The sequence below is a fragment of the Manis pentadactyla genome, chromosome 7 (assembly GCF_030020395.1).
Source record: "Manis pentadactyla isolate mManPen7 chromosome 7, mManPen7.hap1, whole genome shotgun sequence".
Classification (NCBI taxonomy): Eukaryota; Metazoa; Chordata; class Mammalia; order Pholidota; family Manidae; genus Manis; species Manis pentadactyla.
Window position 1 is genome coordinate 107,213,236 of NC_080025.1, and position 13,853 is coordinate 107,227,088.

Here is a 13,853-nt window from a genome sequence, read left to right on the forward strand (position 1 = left end):
AATGCTTCTGAATTATTTGCCTATCAAATATTTATAAATAAACCTTTGCCTGTTTAAGCATGCTGAAGAAAGATAAGTACTGGAGAATTTTATAATTGGTATGGAATATAGTTAAGAAAGGGGTTTATGGTTTTCTAAAGGTTTAAGAGTTTGTAATTTTCCCTTTGCTTGTTTACATAGAATTCATGCAATTTGCAATAATATAAAAACATATAAAATCATCCCCCACCCAAGCCCAGTCCTCTAAAGGAGCCAGCTGAAAATCTTTTCTGTTCAGTGCTTTATGATTACTGTCCAGTCTACCTTTAGGGTATAATATTGTTTTGTTTTTAATAATTACCAATTCCTTACATATTTAATAATAGAAACAGCTTCCTTAGTCAATGGAAGACTGAGCAAAAAATATTTGTCTTGCAATATGTGACCCTGAACATTATGTACTGAATTTTTTGAACTTTAGTTGCTAAGTCTTAGCTAAGCTTGACTGCATATATAATGGGGTGGTAAAGTCACTCTATCCATTTTACTTGAAGCTCATTTTTCTCAAAATAATTCAGCTAAATATAAGCAGGATAGCCTAAAAAGTTAATAGGAAATTTATAAATGGGTTATATCCTAACATCTCTTAGCCAAGCATTATGGGAGTAGGGATCTTTTCTTCTAAGAATACCTTTTTCTTGGGCTTTTAGGGGGTTTCCTTTTCCTTTCTCTCTCTCTCTCTCTCTCTCTCTCTCTCTTTTTTTTTTTTGTAGGGAAGATGGCTATTGTGGTTGGAGAAGTACAATGACAGAGACATGGCTACTGGTGAGTCAGGGGAGATCTTCTTGGAATATCCTGGAAGTCAGTGTAACTCCTACACAGCTCTGCACAGGATTTTTGCTAAATAATTCATCATCATCAGGAAACTTCTTAACATCTACCCTGTGTCCACCTACTAGAAATGGTGGTAGGCCTTCCAGACAACATATCATTGTTATAAACTCAAAATGACCAGCAATGCAGTATAAATTCACTAATGTAGACCTTGTTACTCAATATTCATTGATTTGTTAGACATGAGATAGATACATTTACCTTTCTATTGTTAAAGGGGGACAGAGAAGGGAGAAAGATTTGCTAGTAAGTAAAAGAAACAATTGAGCTTACTCAGAATTATTGGTGTTTTAAAAACAAATCACCAGGCAGAACCTGCTAAGTTATGCATTAATCCCTTCAGGTTAGATAAAGCAGTTTGGCAGGGACTCTCTTTAGTATACTTTATGTTAGCCATGCTTTCTGATACTATAATGTACCTGGGAGGAAACCCTGATTTTATAATATAACTCATGCTTTTAATTATTCAATTGGCTTTCCACCTAATTATCTAGTTCTTGCAATTACTTTTAGTAGGATAGAGTTTAGACTTTTAAATACCTAAGGAGTTAAAAATCCACACCAGAATATCTCAGAATGATCCAAGTAGGGTAAATTTCTACCCCTGGTTCACATGACTAGAATGACTCTGATCTGGTTGAACTCCTCACTTGTGCTTTTGCTTTCTGTTTCAAACAATACCAAATACTTAAAAAGGATATCCGATTTAGAATTTTGGGTGTGATTTTCCAAAAGCATACTTTTATATCTTATTCTTTGCTTTTCTCTAAGCACTCTATTTATTTTTAGTCTTAAACTGCTTAATTACAAAACAAAGTTATAAGTTCAGGAAATACTGGTATAAAACCATACTTAACAATATACACAAACCAATTAGGGAAAATGCAAAACACTATTAAAATGATCCTTTCATTCTTATTGAAAAGAAAATTCAGATATGGATTCATTTCAGACCAGTGAATTTACCAGGGTAGTCAGTGGCATCGTGTAAAATAGCATCAACTTTTATCATTCCTGCTTTGAACAGCAGCACTCTCTTATTAAAAGGAGCACTTGGAACAGGCCAACTATTAAATATCAAACCCCTATCCTAAGCTCTACGGGTATTTAAGCATTACTCATAACTGCTTTTTTAAAGAAATGCACATCTGTGCTGTGTTTGAAAACAGACTACCCATGAATATGTGCAAATAGTTAGAAATTAGCCTAGCATGTCTGCCACAGGACTTTGAGATGCTTGGTTAACACCACCCGTGCTCTCCTTAGTAAACTGTAGGAGAAAGGCAATGGCACAGCCACGCAATGGTGTCATGTAGAACAGGCTATGCCATTATGCCTTGTTTCATAGGCTGGAAATGCCTACAAAAGACATCTGATATGGAAAAGCCTAACATTAAAACAACCAAATAAAATCCCACTGGCATCCAATGTGATAAGTATATTGCATTTACTCCCCAATACACCTCTACTCTCAACAGCAATATTTCCCATGTCTTTGAAACAATTCAATATTTCTGCAGTCAGAACAGGGTAGAATGAATATTACTTACAACATTTAAATTATATGAAAATAGAGTCTTGGGGAACTTTGTGAAGAAGACAGGGTATATATCCTGTAGCTGGAATGTATTATATCTAAAGTTGATGAGCTTTATTTATTTAAGGAAACGAACTGTTGCAATATGGCAGATGTACTACCCTGACTATAAATGCTTAGATATATGTTACACCAAAGTAGCACTGAGATTATATGTAACTAAAATATAATTAAACATTAAAGGAAGGCTTAAGAAGAAAGCAAGAGCTGAAAATAAAATGGATACATGCTTTAGATTTACTTATAAGCACTGCTGATGCTTCAGTCAGGGAGTCATTGAGTTAACATGCAGTTTCATATAATGCACTAGAAAAATGGTAAAGGAGTCACTGAATGTAGCACAGTAAGAAGAAATGACAAATCAGACATATGGACACATGGCTCCTCCTGAGCATAGGATAAATGGTGGCTATATGGGCATCTAGAATGGTCACTCACAAATTCAGATTTACCAAAAACTGAGGATATGACCTGGTACATTTAACATCTATAAGGTCTCCCACAGCTAAAGTAAAAATGTAGGGGACTTTGGCACCCATGGCAGACAAATTCCTTTCAGAATAGGGCAACCAGCTTTTTACTGCAGCTCTAAGTAAACGAAAGCTTCACGTATCATTATGTAGAAGCTTTAGAGTATTCCTCAGTGAATAAGTCAGAAGTGTACTTAAAATGCATCCCAGACAAATAAAAACCTCAGTTTTACATAGAGCCTCCTGCTTCAAGATTGTATACAGAAGATTTTTCCTACATGAATGGCAAATAATTGCAAAAAGGAGAATTAAGAAGAAAGAAGACAAGACTGTGAAAAAGAGCTTGTCAGGTACTGGCCCTTCAGTATTACAAAAAGAACTTTGTGAAGTCATGCCACCTTTTCATCCACAAAATAGGATGCATTAGCATCGTCTCAGCTCCTTCCCCAACAAAGTAACACAAAGGAAAACTAAATATGCTTAAGCAATAGCACTACAAACATTTCTCTATTTGATCTCATTTTCTACAGGGAAAGATGGACTTAGGTTAGTCATTATGCATAATGGTTGGTATGTTATATAGTATTGCCTCTTTGAAGAATCTTTTAACCAGTGGAAAGCAAAAAAAAACCTATACATTTTGATTTTATACATTACTGCATCAACACAGCATTTTCAACCACTAGAAATAATGCACCTGAAGAGTCATCTGCTTTGTATTATTAAACTTTCTAGGTAAATAGATATCCTACTAGTTGCAGGACTTAGGCTGGCTAAGAACTTTGCACTGATTCTCTCTTGAACCCAAGAGCTGTCCCCTACCTGGGGATGAAGCCTGGTCCATGGTGCATTCCCCCAGCTGCAGGTTTTATTGTGAGTCCAGCTCTCCTCTTTAATAGGTCCCATGTATCCTGGAGAGCCTCTGCTCCAACAGTCCCCTCCCACCCCCCACCCCTATCCTGTATTTCAATTTCCATTAGCACATTCTGGATCTGGATTCTCTATTTTTGGAAGAGTCATACAAATGGTGTCATCACAGCTGAGGAATGGCGCAGTCCTTGGATAGCAGCATAGGGCCCCTGCTGAAAGTAGTGATGGTACCGGGGCATGTGGAAGGAGGGGAATGTTGGGCCGCTCCCCTGCATGGAGCTGGCAATGGCCGACGGGGTCAGAGGCATCCCAAGGCGGCTATATGGCGGCAGAGACCCCTGTATGGGGTGAGGAATGGGTGTTGCTATGGATGCCGTGCCGGTGCCAAGAGCAGTCAGGGACGGTGGGTGCTGGAATCCAGGGAAGCTCGAGGACGATGAGACCCAGGAACTGAGAGACAAATTATCAGAGGTTGTAAAGGCCGACCCTGGAAGGAGAAACAGCTCGTTACCCTGGAAACTCCACTTCAGTGTGCAAACCAAGACTTTCATAACCTGTAAGGATCGATTTTTCTTTTTTTAATATATAATAGATCTGCAATTTAAAAAGACAGGTCCACCGCAAGGCAAATCAACCTTCCTGGGTAGGAAGGTATCATTTACACCATATATGGAAGACATAATTTACTAAACAGGAAAAGACTTGACTCATGAGATGGCCTGCATACTCCCACTGAGTGGCCAAACACAGGTGGGTGCCCTGCCCGAAGGGAATGACCCGATTCACCTTGAGTAAGTTCCAGAGAGCCGCCACCTGCCTGGGCCCTGCGGTGTCACTGACAGGAAGGCTGCACATGTGAGCCTCTCAACAAAGCCATTCTGTTTCTGAAGTCATTGCGAGAGCCCACAAGAGTGTTTTTTTTTCTTTTTTTATCTAGCTTCCATAATTTTGTATTAAAATATTTGGCAAGTTGCAAGAGTTAAGTTTTTCTTGCACTGCAGCATCCAGTAGTTTAAATATGAGTTGACATGAGTTTTCTGACTATATAATTACTAGTAGTTCATTTGAATTTAGTTAAATGAGGTGTGCTGTGTTTTGATTGATTATGCTACTCCATATTATGGATATAAACTGTGTCAAAGAGCTCTCTCTCCCCACACGAACATGCCTGTGCCCAGAGTGGGCACCCCCTGGTCTCTTTTCTCTGGACTCCTGGGTGCAGAGGGCCCCTCCCAGAGCCTTTACCCCAGAGGAACTTCTCAGAACATCTCTAATTCACCACTGGGGCCACAGCCTCTACATAATACCCTTCACTAGGAGAATCTTCTTTTTAAAAGTATTTTCCACTTTAGTCATTGATCCTCATAAGATAGTCCTGACACAAGTGCAATAGATATGGTCCCTGGTTTTCAGATTATAAATTGAGGTTCAGACAGACTAAAGGACCGAACCAATGTCCAACAGCATTTTGGTAGTAGACATGGACAAGTAGCTCAGAAGCTCCACATCCTTTACTAGAAAACAAACCACAGGAAACCTCCAGGAAGCGTAATCACTGAAGACACAACAGCGACATAATGAGCTGAGTAAAAATCAGCCTCAGGGGCTGTCCCTTCATGAAGAGGGTCCCCAAATAAATTGGTCCAATTGTCTTTATAGAGTCTCCTGAATGCTTCTGGGGCAATTAATTCCTCAAGGCCCAGAAGTCTCACCTCCCGCCATCCTCCTCCTCTGGGGGCACTTGCTCCAGCAGTCGCAGAGTGTGGAAACTGTCTTACCTCGATTCTGCGTTGTCTGAACCTCATCCCCCAGCACATCCTCTTCTCCTCCATAGGTACGGATGGGTGAACGGGCATAGGAGTGCTTCTGAATCAGACTCTCCACACTTTCCCTGGGTTAGAGAGCAACACATCTTGAGTCAACTAAAAAGTTAAGTACTCAGAGATGGAGAGATGGAGTAAATTAAAGATAATTTACTAGTCAGAAAAAAAGCTGTTTTCTGAGCCAAAAGACTCTCTTCAGAGAAAGGCAGCATTGAAAATGTGTATGTTCCACTGTCACTCCTCAGAAACATGACCTCAGGCATACAAATAAAAGCAAACATAACTGGGTAGGATAGGGACAATCCCCTGAAATCCTACAGAATGAGGGACAAAGAGGTGAACACATTGCTCTGAAACTTGATGACAGGAATATGGAGTTTAAGGATGTGAAAGATGAATGAGTGGATTTACTATCAGGGGTTGTAACCTTTTGACTTCACCAGCTAATGAATATTAAACAAACACTCAACTTACAGGAACTGCCCTGATTCAATATCTGATGAAATGTTGGCAAAATGTTCAAAATGTCATTAGTCATAAAAAGACTCAATGTTTACTAAAAACCTAGTAAGTGCATAAGCGGACATGACAGTATGGGTTGTTTGGATAATGGACACTTTGAGATTCTTGTTGCCTTTAAGACTGAAAATTATAGAAAACCTGTGAAGGACACATACATGGCCATTAGGGAATTTAGACCCCCCAAATAGATTAGTACATTGGTCTTTGTAGATGGTCATTCTCTTGCAACATAGTCTAAAAACTAAAGAGTGAAGTTAACTTTAAAAACAAAAATTACTGTGATATTGGCCAGTTGACCTGCTGCTACTTAAAAAAAAAAAAATCCAGCAAGAGTTTAGCCAAATAATTTCTTTGCCAAAAGTGTGAGCTGGCAAGAGGTTAGCTTACACGGTATACATTTCCAGAATGGCTGTGGCCTAAAGACCAAACACCAAATTAACTGCCAAAGGACAAAGAAAAGATTTTTAAAAACTGTTGAATGAAGGACAAACATCAAAGGGGACAAGGAAAGCAAACAAAATGTCATACCAACTTTCCAAAATGTAACACTTGTTAACATTTCACACAGATATGCATACTTTACCAGTGAAAAAGTACTAACCCACAGTGAAATTTGTGTTCTAGAAGGCTTTTATATTCACAGATGAAAGCATCTTGTCAAATTATATAGCATGCAAATGAGGACTTAAGGTTGTGCCTAAAAGAAAAATTAATTCTAGCAACTATTCAAGTTACATCTTCCTTTCCAAAATGTTTTGAAATAAGCATACAGTACCACCTCATGCAGTCAAAATGACTGGAGTCAGGCAAAATCCAGTTCCATTGGGATTGACATACAACTGTTAAAAAAAAAGGTCATTCCATATTTATTGATATGGAATGATCCAAGATACATATAATAAGTAAAAAAAGTTAAGTACAGAACTGTATACAAAGTATGCCACATTTGTGAATTTAAAACAAGAAATATATATTTTCATATATGCCTATATATATATATACACTATATTTTCAGAATGTTCCAATTCCAGAACAAGAAACTGCCTAGAATAGATTGTCTCTGTAGGGTAGAACCAGGGACCTGAGGAGACTGGAACAATGATTCCCAAATTTGTCCCTAATACACTAGAGTCACCGGAGGCTCTTAAAAACTTATATTTTAAAAAACTACAATTAACATGCAGTGAGTGGCACATATTTAAAGTATACAAATTGATCAGTTTAGGCTTATGTGACCAGTGACATGACCACCAGAAGATAAACATATGTAACACCTCCAAGTTTCCTCATGCCCCTCAGGCTCCCTAGTCTTCACCTCAATGCATTTTTCCAATGAACCCACTAATATGACTTCTGTCTCTACAGATTAGTATTCATTTTCTAAAATTTAATAAAAATTAAATCATATTTTATGTATTCCTTTTTACCTAGCTTCTTTCACTCAGCATAATTACTTTGAGATTCATGTTGGAGCATGTATCAATAGTTCATTCTTTCTTACTCTAAGTACCATTCTATTGTTGATGGACATTTGGGCTTGTTTCTAGTTTTTGCTTCTTACATATGAGGCTGCTACACATATTCATATATACTTTTTTTTTAAATGGACATATGCTTTCACTTCTGTTGAGAAAATGCCTAGGAGTGGAATGACTGGATTGTACATTTAATTTTATAAGAAACTGCCGAACTATTTTCCAAAGCAGCTTTATTATTTAGCATTCATATCAGCAGTATGTGAGAGTTTCATTCCTCTACATTCTCACTTGGTGTGGACAAGCTTATTAATTTTTAATTATTCTAATATGCATGTACTAGTATGTCATCACAGTAGGATTTGTTTTCTTATTATGGCTGAATAATATTCCATTGTATATATGTACTGCATCTTAAAAAGCAGCAGGTTTAGCTTTGATAAAGTCCAATTTATCTGTTTGTAATTTTATGGACCATGCTTTTGATATTCCATCTAAAAATCTGCATAATCCAAGGACAAAAGAGTTTCTCACAGTTTTTTTCTAGAAATTTTATTCTTTTAGGTTTCACATTTAGGTCTATGATTTGTTTTGAGTTAATTTTGTACATGTATGAGGTATAGATTGATGTTCATTATTTGCTTATGGATAGCCAATTATTCTAGCACTATTTGTCAAAAACACTACCCCATCTCCATTGAATTATCATTGTATTTTTGTCAAAAATCAATTGTTCATATTTGTGTGGGTCTACTTCTAAACTCTTTATATTCTGTTCTATTGATCTATTTATTGATCTTGACACCAAAATCAGTCTTGCTTAGTTGTAAAAAGTCTTGAAATTTGGTAGTGTTAGTACTCTTATTTTTTTTATTTATTCAAGGTTGATTTGGCTATTCTAATTCCTTTGTATTTCCGTAGGAAATTGACAATTACTTTGTCAATTCCTATAAAAAAAAAGAATCCTATGGAGATTTTGATCAGGTTGTATTAAATCTACAGATCAAGTTATGGAGAACTGACATCTTAACAATACTATGTCTTTTAACCCATCAACCAGTATATTTCTCCATTTATTTAAATCTTTTTAAATTTCTCTCAGCAATGTTCTTATACTTTTAAGTGTATAGGTCTTACAGTATGTTTTGTCAGATGCATCCCTTAATACTTCATATAATAGTAAATATTGCTTTTTAATTTCAATTTGATTGTTCATTGCTAGTACATAAAAATACAGTTTGTTTTTGTATATTGATCTTGTATCCTGTAATCTTGCAAAACATGCTTATTTTTTCTAGTAGCTTTTTTGTAGATCAAGATTTCTGTAAAGAAAGAGAGAGTTTTACTTCTTTCTAACCAACCATGATGACATTTATTTATTTTTCCTGACTTACTGCAATGGCTAAAACCACTTTACAATGTTAAATTAGCAAAAGTAAGAGTGGACATCCATGACTTGTTCTTTAGCTCAGGAACAGCATTCAGTCTGTTACCATTAAATAATATTAGTTCCAGGATTCTTCTGGAAATGTCCATTATCAGACTGAAGAGGTTTCCTTCCATTCCTAGTTTTCTGAAAGTTTTTTTAGCCAGGAATGGATGTTGAATTTTTTGTATGTCTATTAAGATGATCATGTGGTTTTCTTTTATAGTGTGTTAATATGGTCAGTCATATTGGTTAAGTTTGAAATGTTAAGCTAACCTTGCATTTCTCAGATATACTTTCATTGGTAATGATACATAATACTTTCTTGGATTCAGATTCCTAAAATTCTGTTCAGAATTCTTACATTTATATTCATGAGGGATATTAGTCTATAGTTTTCCTTTTTGTAATGTCTTTTCTATCTTTACTATCAAGGTAATGCTGGTCTCACAGAATTAGCTGGGAAATATTCTCTTCTCCTCAGTATTCAAGAAGAGTTTGGGTGCAGTTACTATTATTTCTTCCTTACAAGTTTGATACAATTCACTAGTGGTTCTATCTGGGCCTGGAGTGTTCTTTGTGGAAAGGTTTTTAATAACAAATTCAAAGCTATCAGATTATCTGTTTCTTCTTGAATGAGTTTTGGTAGTTTATGTCTTTAAGGAATTTGTCTATTTTGGCTAAATTGTTGAAATTTTAAGTAAGCGTTTATAATATTGCTTTGTTATCCTTCCATTTAGTATCTGTAGAATCTGTACAGTCTGTAGTAATCTATAGAATCTGACATTACTCCTCTCATTCATGATTAGAGTACCTGTATTTTCTCTCCCTTTTTCATAATTAGTTTGGCTAGAGAATTGTCAATTTTATTAATTTTCTTTACTTTTGGTTCCACTGATTTTCTGTATTGTTTACCTGTTTTCTATTCCATTTATTTCCACTATGATATTTATTATTTCCTTTCTTTTACTTACTTTGGGTTTCATTTGCTCTCTTTTCCTATTCTTGAAATCGAAGCTAAGATCACTGATTTGAGATCTTCCTTCAAGTAGAAATATAGTCTATGAAGTCTCCCTTGTTTTAGCAGCATCCTATAAGTTTTTATGTGCTATATTTTCATTTTTATTCAGATCAAGATATTTTATTATTTCCTTTTTGATATCTCCCTTGCCTCATGGATTATTTATACAAAAATGATATTTAGTTTCCAAATATTTGGGAATTTTCCAGATACCTTCCTATTATTACTTTCTAATATAATTCCACTGTGGTCAGAGAACATACTTTGTATGACTCGAATGCCTTTATTTTTATTGGGACTTGTTTTTTGGCACAGAATATGGTCTATCTGTGTAAATATTCTATGTGCATTTAAAAGAAAGTATAATCTGCTGCTACTGGGTGGAGTGTTTTATTAATATCAATTGGGTAAAGGTGATTAACAGAGTTGTTCAAATCTTTTGTATTCTTAGTCACTTTCTGTCTACTTGATCTATCAGTTACTGAGAGATTGAAATCTCCAGCTGTACTGTATATTTGTCTATTTCTCCTTGCAGTTCTGTCAAATTTGCTTTATGTATTTGAAGTTCTATTAAGTACATAAATATGTCAGACTGTATGTTCTCCCAAAGAATTAAACTCCTTATTAGTAGGAAATAATCTACTTTATCCCTAGTAACATTATTTGCTCTGAAATCTACTGTGATATTAATATAGTCACTCATTTTCTTTTGATTATTGTTAATGTGGTATAATTTTTTCTATTGCTTTACTCTCAGTTTGTGTCTTTATATATAAGATGCATTTCTCGTAGGCAGCATATATTTGGGTTTTGCTCTTTAATCCACACTGATAATCTTTGCCTTGAAATTGAGGTATTTAATACCTTAAATTTTTTAATGTGATTACTGATATGATTGGGTTGAAGTCTATCATCTTGCTATTTGTTTCCTATTTGTCTGTTATCTTTTTCCTCTTTATGGCCTTCTTTTAGGTTATTTTTTATGATTCAGTTTAATCTCCTTTGTTGGTTTATTAGCTATAACTTTCTTTTGTTATTGCTGTGGTTGATTCAGTGTTTATAGTAAATATCTTTAACTTACCACAATCTACTTGGCAAGGGACATAACTTCTCTTCAAGTATAATGTAAGACTCAAAATAATGTACTTTTATTTCTCCCTCCCAACATTTGTGCTGCTGTTCTTGTCAATTTTTACTTTTATATAAACTGCACATTACACTGTTATTGTTATTTTTGTTTAATTATTTTTCAGAGATTTACGTAATATGACAAAATTTGATCTACTTATCCTTGTAGCTACCATTCTTATTGATCTTCAATTTTTTGTGTCTATCCAGGTTGATATCTAATATAATTTTCCTTCTACCTGAAGGATTTGCTTTAACATATTTGTAGTCTAGTTTGTTGGTGGTGAATTCTTTCAGCTTTTGTATCACTAGGAAAAAAGTCTTCATTTGCTTTGGTTTTTAAAAGATATGTTTGCTGGGCATGAAATTCTAGACTGACAGACTTTTTTCTTTCCATATTTTAAAAACTGTGCTTCACTGTCTCCTCATTTCCAATGTTTCTAACAAGAAATCTGCTGTCATCTTTATCTTTATTTCTCTTATATATGTATTTAATTCCCTGGTTGCTTTCAATATTTTCTTTTCATCACTGGTTTTGAACAATTTGATTATGATGGGCCTTGGTGTCATTTCTTCATGCTTTTGAGCTTGGGTGTGTTGGGCCCCTCAATTATTGTTTTTAGTTGTTAAATTTGGGGAAATTTTTGGACATTATTTCTTCAAATAAAATTCTCTCCTCCACTTTGCAGGAGCTCCAATTACACATATATTAGAGTTTTCCCAAAACTCACTGATACTCTTCATTCATAAAAAATTTTCTTTGCTCTCTGTGTTTCATCTTGGATAGTTTCTATTGTTATATATTCAAGTTCACTAATCTTTTCATCTGCAATGTATAATCTGTCATTAATCCCATGCAGTTTATCTTTCATTTTATACATCCTAGTTTTCATCTTGAGAATTTTGATTTAATCTTTTGGACATCTTCCATTTTTTTGAATATATGGAAGTCATAATAATTGTTTTAGTGTCCTTTTTGTATTCCTATAAATATTCTTGAGTTTTGCTCTATGATATAATTAAGTTAATTGGAAATAATATATCCTTTTGGGTCTTGCTTTCAAGATGCTTTAGGTAAGACTGTAACACTGTTCAGTCTAGTACTAATATTTTTCACTACTGAAGCAAAACCCTTTTGAGTATTCTATCAAATGACCTGCTAATCCCAAGGTTTTCCAGTTCATCCAGTTAGGACAAGCACTATTATTACCATCCCTGAATGAACACTAGGCACTATTTCCTGTAATCTTCTCAGGTGCCCTTTTCCCCCTAGCCTCTGGCAGTTTCCTCACATGCATGTACAAATCAGATTTCAGCTGAACACTCAAGAGGGACCCCTTGAAGATATTCAGAGTTCCCCTCTCCTATAATCTGTCCTGTGGATTCTCACTGTTTTAGTCTAATTGAACTCTCAGCTCCGATTGCTCAAATCAGGGAGTCTGCCAAGCTCTCTGTCTATATTCTTGCTCCATGTGTGATGGCCTAGATACTCTCTCAGACTATAAACTGGGGCCATGATATGGATCACCTCTTTGTTTATTGTCTTTTGTTGCATGATGTCCTGTGTCAAAAAAGCACTATATCATATATTTTTATGTTTCTTAGTTATTTAAGGTAAGAGGGTATACTTGGTTCTTGTTGCTTTACCTTTACCCAAAGCAAAGTCCTTCCTTTGGAATCTTCTAAGAATTCCAAAACCCAGGCCACACTCAGAGACCAAGTAAATCACAATCTCTGGGAGCTACACTGGCTTCAATAATGTTAAAGCTCCCCAGGTGATTCTACTGGGCAGACAAGTGAGGGAAAGGAGCAGAGGTATCCATGCATACTTTTTACCATATACTCCTCTGTACCATTTAAACTTTGGATAAAAGTATTGATGAACAAAAGGAAATGCTGGTCTAATATTTATATTTGGGTAACTATTATAATGAATTAATAAAAACTGACATTATTATTCTGATTTTTATATCAATGTAGTAAATACATTTGAGGCAGTGTGGCATATTGGAAATATCAGGAGCTTTAAAGTCACTCATCAAATGGATGAATGGATAGATGAGTATGTAGACCCCCTAGAACCATTTTCACATTCTATTACTTCATTTACCTCTCAATCTGTAACCCTGGGGGCATAATACAGGTATTATGGCCTCTTGTACCACTTACCCCAAAATTTTTTTCAATCACCTATTATGAACAAGGCACTATTGTAGTAACTAAGGAAACAGTAGTAAACAAAACAAAAATCCCTGCCTAATTGGGGAAGAGGCTAGAGGAAAGAGAGAGAGAGACACAGTAAAGAAAATATGTAACATATTAGATGATGATGATAGCGCCATGGAAAAACAAAAAGAAGGAATAGTGATAAGAACTATAACTGTGAGGATTAAATGACATAAGGCATTTGAATTGCCCCAATGTCTGGCACATAGGAGATACTCAGTAAGTATTAGTGCCCTATGAAAAGTCTAACTAAAGCAGGTAAAAAATATTTTATTATCTTAGATCACACCTAGAACTATTTTCCCCCATCTGAATTTATTCTACCCATGTGAATAATCCTAATTCAGAATAATGTGATCTAAACATGAGGATTTTTCTTGGTGACTGAATGCTAAAGTCAGCCGAGAATTTGACTGGACTGT

The 13,853-nt window shown here is 35.4% G+C and overlaps 1 protein-coding gene across 1 annotated transcript in view; it reads right to left on the reverse strand.

Annotated features, from left to right (window-relative positions):
• Positions 1–726: 726 nt before the first annotated feature.
• Positions 727–13,853, reverse strand: part of TBX20 (T-box transcription factor 20) — a 57,669-nt gene continuing 44,542 nt past the window's right edge. Inside the window, exons 7-8 of the mRNA XM_036897503.2 lie at positions 5,589–5,701; positions 727–4,297 (exon numbers count right to left, since the gene is read on the reverse strand). Of these exons, the coding sequence (XP_036753398.2) occupies positions 3,957–4,297; positions 5,589–5,701 (454 nt within the window). The 3' untranslated portion in view covers positions 727–3,956. The remainder of the gene's footprint in view (positions 4,298–5,588; positions 5,702–13,853) is intronic.